Source organism: Macrotis lagotis, chromosome 1, assembly GCF_037893015.1.
Source record: "Macrotis lagotis isolate mMagLag1 chromosome 1, bilby.v1.9.chrom.fasta, whole genome shotgun sequence".
Lineage (NCBI taxonomy): Eukaryota > Metazoa > Chordata > Mammalia > Peramelemorphia > Peramelidae > Macrotis > Macrotis lagotis.
This window is the reverse complement of record NC_133658.1, coordinates 919,788,673-919,802,385: the sequence shown is the minus strand read 5'-3', so window position 1 is coordinate 919,802,385 and position 13,713 is coordinate 919,788,673. Positions and strand designations below refer to the sequence as shown.

The following is a 13,713-nucleotide window of genomic DNA, read 5'->3' as shown; positions in this document are numbered from 1 at the left end:
AGGTGAGTTGAATTTGATGGATGATATCTGAAAAATGAAAATTAAGGTATCAAATAAGAATATGCAGTGGGGAAAATACAAAATAAATGATAGAATTGGGTAAATTTTCTGATTGAAATGAGGCATACTAGAGTTTTTGCAAGAAAGGGAAAAATGTTGGTATTGGTAATTGTTGCTCAATGTTTATTTCTATCAGAATTGGTTCAAATATAAATTAATGTACACACTCAATTAAGAATAAGAATCTATATTACTCTACAAAATATTTCCAGGCAGAACAATGAGAGTTAGGTACATATCCTCATAAAAAGAACTTTATCTTGGAGGATAGTGAAAGAAAAGAAAATAGGGGAAAAAAAGACTAAAAGAAAGGAGACAAAAGATGTAAATATAAAGTGATTTACCGAAAATGAGTAAAGGCTTGCCTCACTAACTTTGTCAGAGCTGTCTTCATGTCCTTGTTTCTCAAGCTGTAAATAGCAGGATTCAGTGTGGGGGGCACCACAACATAGAACACAGATACCAACAGGTCAAGTACAGAAGGGGTGTCAGAGGTTGGTTTTACATGAGCTCCAAAAGCTGTTGAAAAAAATACGGTGGTCACAATGATGTGGGGCAGGCATGTGAAGAATGTTTTGGACCTGCCTTCTGTGGATGGCATCCTTAGAACAGTGGAAAAGATATAGACATAAGAGATAATAATAAATAGAAAACATCCCAAACCCAAAATTGAAAATGCAATTATGGTTCCAAATTCAGCAGTATTTGACTTTGAACAGGACAGTTTGAGCAAATGAGGGATTTCACAGAAGAACTGGCCAAGCTTATTACCCTTACAGAAGGGTTCAGAGAAGATGCTGGCTGTGTGCATGATGCCTGAAATGTATCCAGTGGCCCAAGAAGCCGCTGCCATCTGCACACAGGCTCCTCTGCTCATGAGAGTCTCATAATGAAGGGGGCGGCAAATGGCTGCATATCGATCATAGGACATCACAGTCAACAGGGCCAATTCAGCACAGAAAAATAAAACAATGCAATAAATCTGTATAACACATTCAGTGATAGATATGGAGTTTCTGTGGGCTAAGGAGATGAGGATGGCCTTGGGTACTGTAACAGTGATGTAGCAGAGATCTATGAAAGACAAATGCCTCAGAAAGAAGTACATGGGAGTCTGAAGGTGTGGGTCCATGGCAGTAACAAGAATAATGAGTAGATTCCCCATCAGAGCTGCCAGATAAATCAGGAAGAAAAGCACAGCATGTAAGATCTGCAGCTCCCATACATCAGAGAAGCTCATGAGGAGGAAGTTGGTGATGAATGTTTGATTGACCATTGCCTTCCTAGGGAAACAGAAAGATTATTTTGAAGGGATCAAGGAGACATTGAAACATAGCTGTGTACGCCATGAGAAACAGAAGACTGCTTTGTTAAATTCAAAGCACTGAAAGGGAGAACAATCACCTGGGTAACTTTCAATGATCTTTTCCAGTCTTATGAATTTCTGCTTGAATGCAGGAGTCAACTTTCAGTCCTCTCCCTCAAGCTCATTCTCATTTCAGATGTCCTTTGCATAGGAGAGCAATTAATTAAGTTAGAAAGATTCTGCTGATGGGAGTTCAAAAGAGTTTTAAGGTCATATTTTTTGCCTGGGAAAAAAAGAGAATGAAAGAATCCAGATGTTGTAAACCAGAATATAGGAAATTGTGATGCACAAATAGACTGATAGGAGCCTACAGAAAAAGGAGACTTTTTATTATTGCTAAGTTTCCATCTCTTCAATATTGTGTTAACTCTACTCGGTACAAAGCTGTATCATAGAATGACTACATAAACATGGAAAGCATACAGAAAACAATGGCCTTGAATTGAAAATTATTTTCCTTATAAAGAAACATTTAAATATCATTTTAAAATTCATGGGAGAGATTAAATAGAAAAGAAGTCAATAAAGGAATGAAATAACATTTACATTTGGTCTAGTATGTACCATACATTGTACAGATAGCTGTTTCTCTTTTACTTCCTTCTTTCTTTCCTTTCTTCCTTCCTTCCTTCCATCCTCAGTTTCTTCCATTCTTCCCACTTTTTTCCTTCTATACAATTATAACTCATTTGTTCCTTACTGTGACAAACAGACTATAAGTGACTTCTCATAACAAAAGCAAGTAAGTGTCTGATTCCACATTTGAATTAATATCTTCCTGATTTCATGACCAGCTACTATCAAGTTCGTGTTATGTAACGAGCAATACTGAAGGCCAAGTCTACAAAGAGAAAACCACCAAGTATGGAATAAAGACTTCTATTGCTTCTAGACCCTGAAGACATTATAAAAAGGATAAAACCATCACAGGTACAGAAATATTCATAACAAGCCTTTTGGTGGTGGCAAAGAATTGGAAATTAAGCAAATATCCTTCAGTTGGGGAATGGCTTAACAAACTGTGGCATATGTATGCCATGGAACATTATTATTCTATTAGAAACCAGGAGGGATGGAAATTCAGGGAAGCCTAGAAGTATTTGCATGAACTGATGCTGAGTGAGATGAGCAGAACCAGAAAAACATTGTACACCCTAACAGCAACATGGGGTTGATGAACAACCTTGATGGACATTTTCATTCCTGCAGTGCAATAATCAGGGACAATTTTGGCGTAGCTGTGATGGAGAATACCATTTATAAATAAAACCTGTTATATTATTTTTTTCTTTTCTTCTTTGGGTTTTTATGTTTTCTTTTTTTACTTAATTTATTTTGAATTCTACAATTTTTCCCCCAATCTCACTTTCCTCCCCCACACCCCCACAGAAGGCATTCTGGTAGGCTTTACATTGTTTCAGTGGTATACACTGTTCTCAGTTGAATATGATGAGAGAGAAATCATATCTTTAAGGAAGAAAAATGCAGTATAAGAGATAGCAAAATTAAATAATAGATAATAGGTTTTTTTTAAACTAAAGGTAATAGTCTTTGATCTTTGTTCAAACTCCACAATTCTTTAGCCAGACACATTCTCTGCAAACGTTACTGAGCAGAAGAGCAGAGGATACTCACAGCCTTGGACATGCAGAGCCAAGCCTGCAGTAGCCAAAGCTCTTTGACCAGTATGGAAACCACTTTTCTGAATTCATCAAGGCCAACCTGGGGAAAAACCAGGACAGGAAACCCTGTAATCTTAAAATGTAAATTTGCTATCTCTTCTTATCACTTTGCTATCTTTTATTCCTTAAAGATATGATTTCTTTCTCATACCAACTGAAATCAATATATACAATAGAAACAATATAAAGAATTACAGACTGCCTTGTGTGGGGAGTGGGGAGGGAGGGAATCAAGATTAGGGGTAAAAAGTATAAAATTCTATAAAATATTTCAAAATTTTGGAAATAAAGACTTCTATTGTAAGCCAGAAGAAATTGTCTAAAATTCACAGTTCAACAGTGAAGCCAAGGACAGGATTGATGTCTCCTAATAATTCACCAGGAGGTCAGGTAGTGGTTCCTCCTAGTCTAGGTGCAATGAAATGACGCAGTGGCCCTATATCTCACTGGAAGAATTGCAATGAATTATTCCCAGAATATGAAATCAATAAGAACAACCATATCAGTCTTCTTGAGTAATCATTTTGCTGAGGTCTGGACAGTTTCTGGGTTTATGGAGGGGCCATTTCATATGGAATCTCATTTTACCCTCAAAGTCACCATGTAGAACATAGGCATGTTGGGAGATGGGGACAGAGAGCCATTAACATGATCCCTATGGAACCTTGCGCTCAACCTTTTTTTCAAGTTTTTACTTGTGAAACCCAGATAAAAATTAAATCTTCTGTCCACATGCCAACCTTTCCCAAAACCTGGCAAGTTCCCATCCCCTCCACTAATACTTCACCATCCCATAGAAGCCTAGCTCCTTCTTATCTTATGAACTCAGAAAGCTTTACCAGCCTGATTTCAATCTTTTGTAAATTCTTCAGCAAACTAATCTCTTTTCATAACTTGAGTACCCAAGAATTTACATGAAAGTTTATATTGCCAGGGGAGAGAATATCAAGGAAGAAGGATCCAAGACATAGATAGTTATAATTCCTTTTCCAGGAAAATGGTAGCCTCATCCTTCTATTGTCTGAAGTAAAAAAGAAATCATAGGATGACAATTAAAACTGTCCTCAAGTATCTAAATTTAGTAATATCATTGATTGAACCTGAAAGTGGATCTCAGAGGACTGGGGAGAAGTCACAATAAATAAGAATGTGACCTTAGGTTACAAATTACATTTCAACATGCCAATGTAATACTGAAGCAGGTACCAAATAAAGTCACTCCCTAGATGGATACAAAGAGAGGAGGGAAGTCAGAAAGAATAATATTAATCATGAATTGGTTCTATGACATAATCTTTAACTTTATAATATATTTGAATAATTATGACATTATCTGTTATATGATATAATAAATATATTTCAGTTTTTGTGATTCTAATTTACAGAGTGATCTGTTCATGTTCCTTCATTAAATTGAACTTGTAAAATTTCACAGTAAAGAAAAAATCACTTCTTCCCTTTTTAATAAACGTGACACAGTGCATGTTAAGTCTAAAATGATAGATATATAACAATTCATGAGTTATTTAAAATGAAGGAGAGGGAGAGAAATGGTTTTCACTCTAATTTGTCAGTCAAAGCCGAGAATGAAATCTAGGTGTTAATTTCTTTAAAGGGTTGTGTCTATGTGTGTCTCTGTGTGTGTGTATGTGTGTGTGTGTGTGTGTGTGTGTGTGTGTGTGTGTTTGAATGTTAGTGAGTGTGTGTGAATGTGTATAAAAAATGGAAATGTGATGGCTTGAGTTCTCTATGCCTCAAATAGCTTTTCTAAATGTATGCTTTAAGGATCACTGAAAGAATGGAAGAAAGGATACAAAAGGCCTTGGTATTTCCAGAAAAATGGTACCCAACTGAGGACAAAGTTGTTTCATTTTTACTTTCATGTATTCAGCACCTAGCACAGAGATGGCACAGAGTAGACTCTTAAATAATAAATCAATGGGCAGTTGATTAATTGATGTGTCTTCCTGTCATATACTCTCTTTTCTATAAAATGTAATCTCTTTCAGTCTAGAGAATACCTGTATTTAGTCTTTTCATTAATAGTACCTAGAACAGAAGCTGGAACATGACAGTGCTTAAGGAATGCTTATAGATTGATAATCCTCTCAATATTTGACCAAGGTAACTGCACACTCATCAAAATATTGAACAAAATGCCTTTGCACCCAAATTGTCCCATTCAAAAATCCAATGAGGAGATGGATAAATGAGTTAGAGTTTCAGAGAGGATAGTGTTGATGAGTCCATCAAGCAGGAAACACATATTATGTATTACATTACACTGACTTGCCTTAAACCTTGTGGAAAATTCAATAATTCAGGGAATGGTTTCTTCTCTATGTCTTCCTCTCACAGGAATAAACACGTCAAAAATGATCAAATTCCCTACCAAATTTCCAAACTGGAAAAAGAGTCATCCTGCATATTCTGTCACTGAAAAATATAAGATACTGGGCTAACAGAAAACAAAACTTTATCAGACAATTGAGAATGTAGAAAGTGCAGCATCTAATACAATATCTCTGAAGAATGGCCTGGGACTTGGAAAGGCAATTCATGATTGTCACTTGACGCCCAAAGGGAAACAATTAGGATATCATGTGGATTATCTTGCCATACATGTGGGCACTCTTAGAGTGGAGAGATCATTTCTTTAAACCACATATCAAGAAGAATGAGAATCACATGAATATCATACAAAGAAAGTTCATGGAATGGAAAACTGAAAGAGCTAGACAGTTTTAATGTGGGGAGAGACAAAGGTATATTGAGGAATGAGTTTATTAACTAACTTCAAGTACTCAAATAGCTATGGAGTGAGATATAAAACTATACCTGTGATGTAAGAGTTAGGGACAGTAGATGGGAGATAGAGACAGCTAAATTCATGTTTAATGAAATAGAAAAAACAGCAACAGTAGCATAAGCAAAATTATCTTAATTCTCAAATTGATTTATCCACGGAAATAATGGACTTCCTCAGAAGATCATCACTTCTCTTTTACCAGAAGATTCCAAGAAAAAGCTGTGTGGATGATTACCTATTAGGAGTATTGTTAAAAGGAATTCTTGGACTTAATGACCTTTAAGACTTGTTTTTCATATTTTAGGAAATTCTGAGAAATATAGAAAGGATTCCTTCTGTATCAACTTTCTAAGCCTTCCTTCTAGCCCTATTACCACCAAGGAATCCCTTCCCCATCAAGTGAGTACAACTTTTTAATTGCTTTGCCCCTTATTTCACAGGGAATCTGAATTAAACCACAAAATTCAAGTGAAGTTTTTAGCCAGTTTTCACACTGTCATTTTTACATTTGAAAGGAAGAAACCTGAAGAATTCAAATTTATAGGATGTGAAAGATGGAAGGGATTTTAGCATCTCTCTCTCTCTAACTAGATGTATGAGCATTAACAAGTCAATTAATCCATCTCAGTCTTAAGGACCCCATCCATATAATGGAGATAATATTAGCACCTATGCTCTAGTGTTGCTGTGAGCAGTAAATAAAATGTTGTGTGTGCTGTGTTTTGCTAACCTTAAATTGCTATAGAAGTGCTAGTTACAATTAATATTACTATTAGTAAATGTTTATTATTGCAGTGATCATTATTTTCCAAAATGTACAGTCATTCCTTCTGCAATTATATATACTTAAAATAGGACTATGTTTAAACCTGCCCAGTTTGTCTTTACTAAATTTCTCTTTCCACAAATTTTTTTAAGAAGTCAGGTAAGAGAAGAATTGTTGCTTAAATATTGAGCACTGCCTCAGAGATCCAATAATAGTCTACTGTGGGATATGTCATATAATTCCTATAATTTATCTGAGTTTACACTTCCTCAGTCATCAATGATAGGTAATAGTATCAGTAATGACTCTTCAATTCAGGTACATATAAAAGAAAAAAATTTCAAAACTTGAAAGTCTCCAGAATAGTATATGCATAAATATTTAGACATATAAGCAAATATATATATATATATATATATATAGATAGATAGATAGATAGAGAGAGAGAGAGAGAGAGAGATAGACAGACAGACAGACAGACAGAGACAGAGAAAGACAGAAGGAGAGAGAGACAGAGAGAGACAGACAGACAGACAGAGAGGTTTTACTGCTAGCCAGAGATTCTCAAAGAGGTTATTAACAAACACAAAAGTCTCTCAATAAGAAAATATTAATAGAAACATTTCTGACTGTAGCAAAGAGATAAAGGCAAAGTAGCTACCCAGCAGTGGTGGAAATGTTTACATGTTGTTGGAACATGACTGATTTAACTATTCAATGGTATAAGAAATAGTGATTATGAAAGATGGGCAGACTGACATGAAAAGATGCAAAGCATTGCAGGCAAAACCAAGAAAGCATCAGGTGTGTGTTGGTACAAACTGAATCTCTGGGGAGAAAAAATATAGTGATGACCAATTTAAAATTAGAAATTTCTCTGATCATTCAAATTTTCAATCTGCTAGTCAATAAACATTTATTACAAAGGCTTAAACCAAGCTCTAATTTGTTGTATTTGCTGATTTCTGAGATGGAAATGTTTGCACTTTCCATTTTCTACTTGCCTCCTAAGATCCTTTTGGAGCTGATCCCATCCAGTACATTTCTGAAAAAAAAACAGTATTCACAAAGATCCTTGGCAATAATGTAAATGGAAACGATGACAAAACTAAAATGGAATCAAACTTGAGCTTAAAAAAAAGAGATATTACACCATCTCTTTGTAGAGGTGAGATTTATGGATGTGGAACATTGCAACATTGCTTACATTGTTAGACTCCTTTTACATTTGAATTATTTTGCTGAGTGGTCTCCTTCCAAATTTTCCTCTGTCCATTTTTCATCTTCCTTTTTCATTCTTTGTTTCAAAAAATAGTTCTCTAGGGAAGGGATAGAGATATATTTTATTTAAAGATGTGAATTATTTTAAATCAATAAAAGATAGACATCACTAGAAATAGTTATTACAAAACAACTGAATAACACAAGGTCCATTGAATCTGAACACAGTATTCACTATTCTATGAAACATAATGATATGAGAAGCATGGCACATGATCCAGGGGAGATGGTAAGGTAATTCATAAAACTCCAAGCTACTCAAATTTCCTCCTCCAATGAGACAAAAAGTAGTTCTTCAGAGTGAATGTAGAGTGGCAAAAAGAAACTGAGGGTGGCTTAGAACCATGTTCTTCCTGGAACAAACAGAGAATATTTAAAGAAAGCTCCTGGATGGACATGTGATTTGAATGGATTGTGAGCTCCTTCAGCCTCGCTCCTTCTAAACAACAAGTCCTGGAGCACCTAGTTTGGAAGAAGCCTCAGTCTCAGACACAGGAATTTTCATCTCCTAAATAGTATGGGGAGTCAGGTATCTGAGTAGTGAAGATTAAGGGAACCTGTGTTGTCAGGTACAATCCCATGTGAGAAGGAACTAGCACATGCTTGGTTAGGGCAAAAGCAGTAGTGTAGGAATGCTACTGGCCATTGACAATAAAGAGTTCTGGGGTTGCAGTTGCATCATATAGGCTAGAACTGAAGGTTACATATTAACTTCAGTCTTTTCAGTGTATAAGATTATTTCTAGCATAGGGCACAACTAGGTGGAGCAGTGGATAGAGCACTGGCCCTGGAGTCAGGAGAAATTAAGTTCAAATCTAGCCTCAGACTTAATAATTGTCTAGCTGTGTGACTTTGGACAAGTACCTCAAACCCCACTGCCTTAAATAAATTTTTAAAAAAAAAATTTAAAAGATTATTTTCAGCATAGGTGTTCTATGGAAAGCTACCTGTGCCTAGGTGGCACAGTGGATAGATCATTCAAGCTGGAATCAGGATGGGAGTTCAAATTTAGTCTCAGACACTTGTCACTTAGTATCTGTGTGATCTTCGACAAGTCACTTCTCATCCAGGAATATCTCGAGTGTTCTTATTCATATCTGGCCACTGGACCCAGCTGACTCCAGAGGAGAGAGCGGGGCTGGTAACCTAGCAGAGTACCCTCCCTTAAATTCAATTCATGTGCTTATCATAGTATCACCTCCTCTGATGTCTTAGGCTTCTTTGAGAATGAAGTACAAATATCATCACCTATGCCTTGCAAGGGAAAGGAGATCAGAGAATGGATTCAAGACAATGCTCCAAAAATAACAGAAAGATGAATCTGAGGTCAGAGGAACACCACCCAACAAGCGAGATAACAAAGTGTTAAAAAAAATTTTTATTTGAAAAAAAGAGCAGACAAAGGGGTCAATAATATATCAGGAAATATATAAATGGAGCATATTGTGGTTCAAATGAAGATGCTAAAGCCCCCGAGATCTCCCCAAATCCCTCAAAACACCTCTAAATAATGTCTCAGAAACTCTAGCATTACAGAAAGACAAATGAAATTATTTTAAAATTCAAGAAAACTAGAAAGTCAGTAGCAAAGTTCTGTTGCACCAGTGTGAGAGAAAAGTACAATCCAGTTCAAGCCCTGCCAGCACAGTCCTGAGCAAAGCAAACCAGGAGCAGACTTCATGGTTAATACATTATTGGCAGCAATGGCGATTTCCCAAGCACTCAGCCCAGACTTGGAACCACTGCTGCAGTGGCCATAGCTGCTTCAGTTACTCTCGGGCCACAGACTGTAAGGGGACTGAACAACTGATCAGAAGATCTTGGCTAGCACTGAGCCAGAATTCTGCATCCTTGCATCAGGATCACAGGCCTGAGTGACAATCACAAGATGAGGAGAAACCCTAGACATCAGAGTTTTCAGCCACAATGAAGCAGGTTAGGAAGGAGTGTTTGTGGTTACTCACAGAGCTCAGATCAGGAGAGGAGTAAATATCTTTCCTTACCATGTACCTTGGAAGACCTAAAAACTAGCAGTTTCTGAGAAGTACCTTTGAAAAAAAACTTGCCAAAAACCCCTGAATTTTGGAAGACTATGAAAAAAAGTCTCACTTTAACAAATAGTTAAAATCAATTCACAGATGGGAAATTGAGGAAATAAGAGAAAAAAAATCTGATCATAGAAAGTTACTACAGTGCCTGAAAATCTTAAAACACACCCTTCAGAAGAAGATACAAAGCCAAAGTTTGTGAATCCAAAACCTGCATGAAAAATGTGAATGTATCCAGGCTATGGAAGAGCTCAAAAATGACTTTGAGAATCAAATAAAAGAGAAAGAGGAAAAACTGGGAAAAGAAATCCATGCAATGTAATAAATAATTGGTGATATTGGAGAATCATTAATTCAGAAAAATTGAACATATTCTTTTGGGGGAAAAGATAGATATTTAATGAAATGAGGGACTTTCCAACTTCCTTGATGAAAATATCAGAACTGAAATAAATTGATCCTTACATACAAACCTCAAGAGAAGCATAAAACGTAGCCAAGAAAGGCAAGTCATAAGGGACATGGTGAGGTTGGACAGTTTATATTCCTACAAAGGATCATGATACTGGTAACTCATATGAACTTTCTGATTACTAGGCCAATTAAAGAGTCTTTTATACACAGAGACTGTGTCCTGTAAGAGAGATTTTTAAAAAAGGAAAAGAACTTGTATAAACAAAATATTTATATCAGCATTTTTAATGACAAAGATGATGGATTATCATTCTGTTATAAGACATGATAGGCAGAACGATTTCAGTAAAAATGAAACCTAGAAAAAAATTATATGAACTGATGTTAAGTGAAGGACTAGTAATTTTACAAGGTGACCCAGTGTCAATGACTTACCTTTCCTCAGCAATATATTACCCCAAATCAAGGCAATGGGGCTAAGTATATAGGTAAGGATTTAGTGTAGGTAGTTATTATGTGTCTGAGATCTAATTTGAGTCCAGGGCTGGTGCTCTAACCAGTGCAACACCCAGCTTCCCTCATAAAAGACCTTTGATGCAGAATGCTGTCCATTCCCAGAGAAAGGGCCAAGATTTTTCAGAACAAATAGTGAAATATGCCTCTCAAAATCTCTTTATTTTGGGAGTTCCCCTTTTAGGGGTGTCCATATTTGCTTTCCTAACATGACTGTTATAACAATATTCTGTGTTACTAAAGAATCTTCCTTTATTTACACACACACACACACACACACACACACACACACACACACACACACAAACACACACATAAACCCACAGAGAGAGAGAGAGAGAGAGAGAGAGAGAGAGAGAGAGAGAGAGAGAGAGAGAGAGATAAAGGTGTCTAAATTCAGAAAGAAACAAGAGGGTAAAGGGAGAAGAAAGGCAGGTTAAAAGAGGGATTTTTGGAGGAGGAGTAGGTTAAGGAATAGGAAGGTGAGGTAACATATAGATGCATAGCAAAGGAGAAAGGAGGGATAGCAATAAGGTGAGGAGGAAAATAAGTAACATTGAATTATAGCTTACAATATGAATTAGCTGAATTCATCCATAAAATGAAAACAGATACCGGAGGAAAAAATTGAAATGCTGCTTTCACAAAATATTATAAAAATATAAAGAACATACAAATATAAAATAAAGATCCAGAATAGAATTATGTTCAAAAGGGGGAGACTGTAATCATGTTTTCAGACAAATTCAAAGCTAAAATATATTTGATCACAAGAAAAAAGGGAAGTTAAACAATTAATCAATATTTTCTTATACATATTAAACAACTGAACATATAAGTTCCAAATATGATTGTGGTATAAAAAAATGATGACCTAGTGAATTTCGGAAAAAATGGGAAGATATAGACTTTTGGAGGATGATGTTAACAACCATCAGAGAAACACACGGCAATGTAAATAAGTATAATAAAGTCATATATAAATATATGTGCTGGTGAATCTATATGGGTATATATGGGCATGATGAACTATTTCTTTCTCTCCATATAAATATATAGATAGATGATATAGATATAGTAGATATAGATATGATATGGATATGGTTATATGGATATGGATATGGATATGGATATGTGGGAATATATTTGAATGTTTATATATATATATATATATATGTATGGACATGTATGTGATATATGTATGAATATAAATGTATCCTCCCATAAAGACATAAAGCAAAAAGTACAGAGCATTTAAGAAAAGAAAACTCACAAGAAAACAAAGATGGGGTAACTTGGTGGCACAGATGATAGAGTACTGGCCCTGGAGTCAGGAGATTGTGAGTTCAAATCTGACCTAAGATACTTAATGTTGACTAGCTGTGTGACCTTAGGCAAATCACTTAACTCCATTGCCTTACCAAAAGAAGAAAAATGAAATCAATGATGGACAGATTTTATAACACTCTTTAGCATTTATTATATAGGTTTTCTTGAAATGTAAATTTCTTGCTTTATATTGAATCCTCTCATATTCTGATGTGTACATGGCATTCTTTAATTTCCTTATTTTTCAGTAAAGTTAAATATGAATTTAGATAAAAAGAAAAAATAGAACTGAGAAGTAAGGAATGAAGGCAGAAGTACTTGGGTCAGATCTCTTCGTGGATATTTACTACCCATGTGATTTTACTTTGCCTATCTAGATCTCAGTTTCTTCCTTTGCAAGAGGAAGAAGATGGCCATATTGCCCTCTATGGATCTTTCATGTCCATATCTTTCATTCTAATTTGAGAGTGGCATGGTTGATTGAATCACTAGATTTCTTTCAACCATTTTAGCAAGGCTAGCTAAATTAGTGTGGAGTGAGGTGGTTGATACATGGAGTCAGTTGACTCCAACACTTTCACTATGATAAGTCTTTTCCTCTGAGCAAGGTTGCTAAGACTCCTTATCCACAGAATATAGGAATTAGAGTAGATGGAATCTGGGGCCCTAGTTCCTCAGATTTGTATAATCTGATCTTTAGCCAGGATGGGTTTAATGAATGGCACATCCAAAAAGTTTCTACTATGAAGTCAAGGTTTCACTGCTTCCTGAAGTAAAATGATAGACATTTTCACTTAGAAATAGAAAAAGTCTATCTGCCATTTCTATCTCTATATCTTTTATCTCTCTCTTTCCTTTATGTTTACTCCACAGAAAAATCCTCAAATGGTTTAAATCTGATGAGTATATACTTGTTTGATGAACTCAAGATGAGGAATACTTTCACTATTGCAAATCTTAAAATATTCTCTTAGAGATTTAGAGAATTTTTCTGACTTAATGAGAGATTGAACTACTTACTCAGGTTCCTCTAGCCATCTTGTGTCAGAGACAGTACTGGAACCAAAGCCACCCAAGATCCTAGTGGTCTGTCCCAACATCATACTGCTCAAAGTTATGATTCATTAAAATCTATGGGGCAGAAAATTTTATGCCCTTCAGTACTGGTGCAGAAAACACGATGAAAAATTGTCTTTAAACTCTCTTTTTCCTGGTTCAGTCAATAATGAAATATAAAACCTGCATTAAGAGCTAGTTCAGATGCCTTACTAAATTGGCCGACTAATGGTCCTGTGGTTCCTTGAATGTATAAAGCTATCATTTCTCCTCACCTGGTGCATCCAGAAAATAAAGTGGCATGAAGAATCGATGAGGTATCCAAGCAGAGAAGTCACTGGAAACTTCTGAAAGATATCAATGAGCCTTCTCTCTTGTTCCTAAGAGAA

General features: G+C 35.8%; 1 protein-coding gene across 1 annotated transcript; it reads right to left on the bottom strand.

Moving 5' to 3' along the window:
• Positions 1–400: 400 nt before the first annotated feature.
• Positions 401–1,336, bottom strand: LOC141509223 (olfactory receptor 14L1-like). The gene has a single exon (XM_074218591.1). The coding sequence runs from the start codon at positions 1,334–1,336 to the stop codon at positions 401–403; it is 936 nt and encodes a 311-aa protein (XP_074074692.1).
• Positions 1,337–13,713: the final 12,377 nt, after the last annotated feature.

What these genes read in the sequence shown, in the direction of transcription:
- LOC141509223 (XM_074218591.1), bottom strand. Translation starts at nt 1,336, where the DNA reads ATGGTCAATCAAACATTCATCACCAACTTCCTCCTCATGAGCTTCTCT.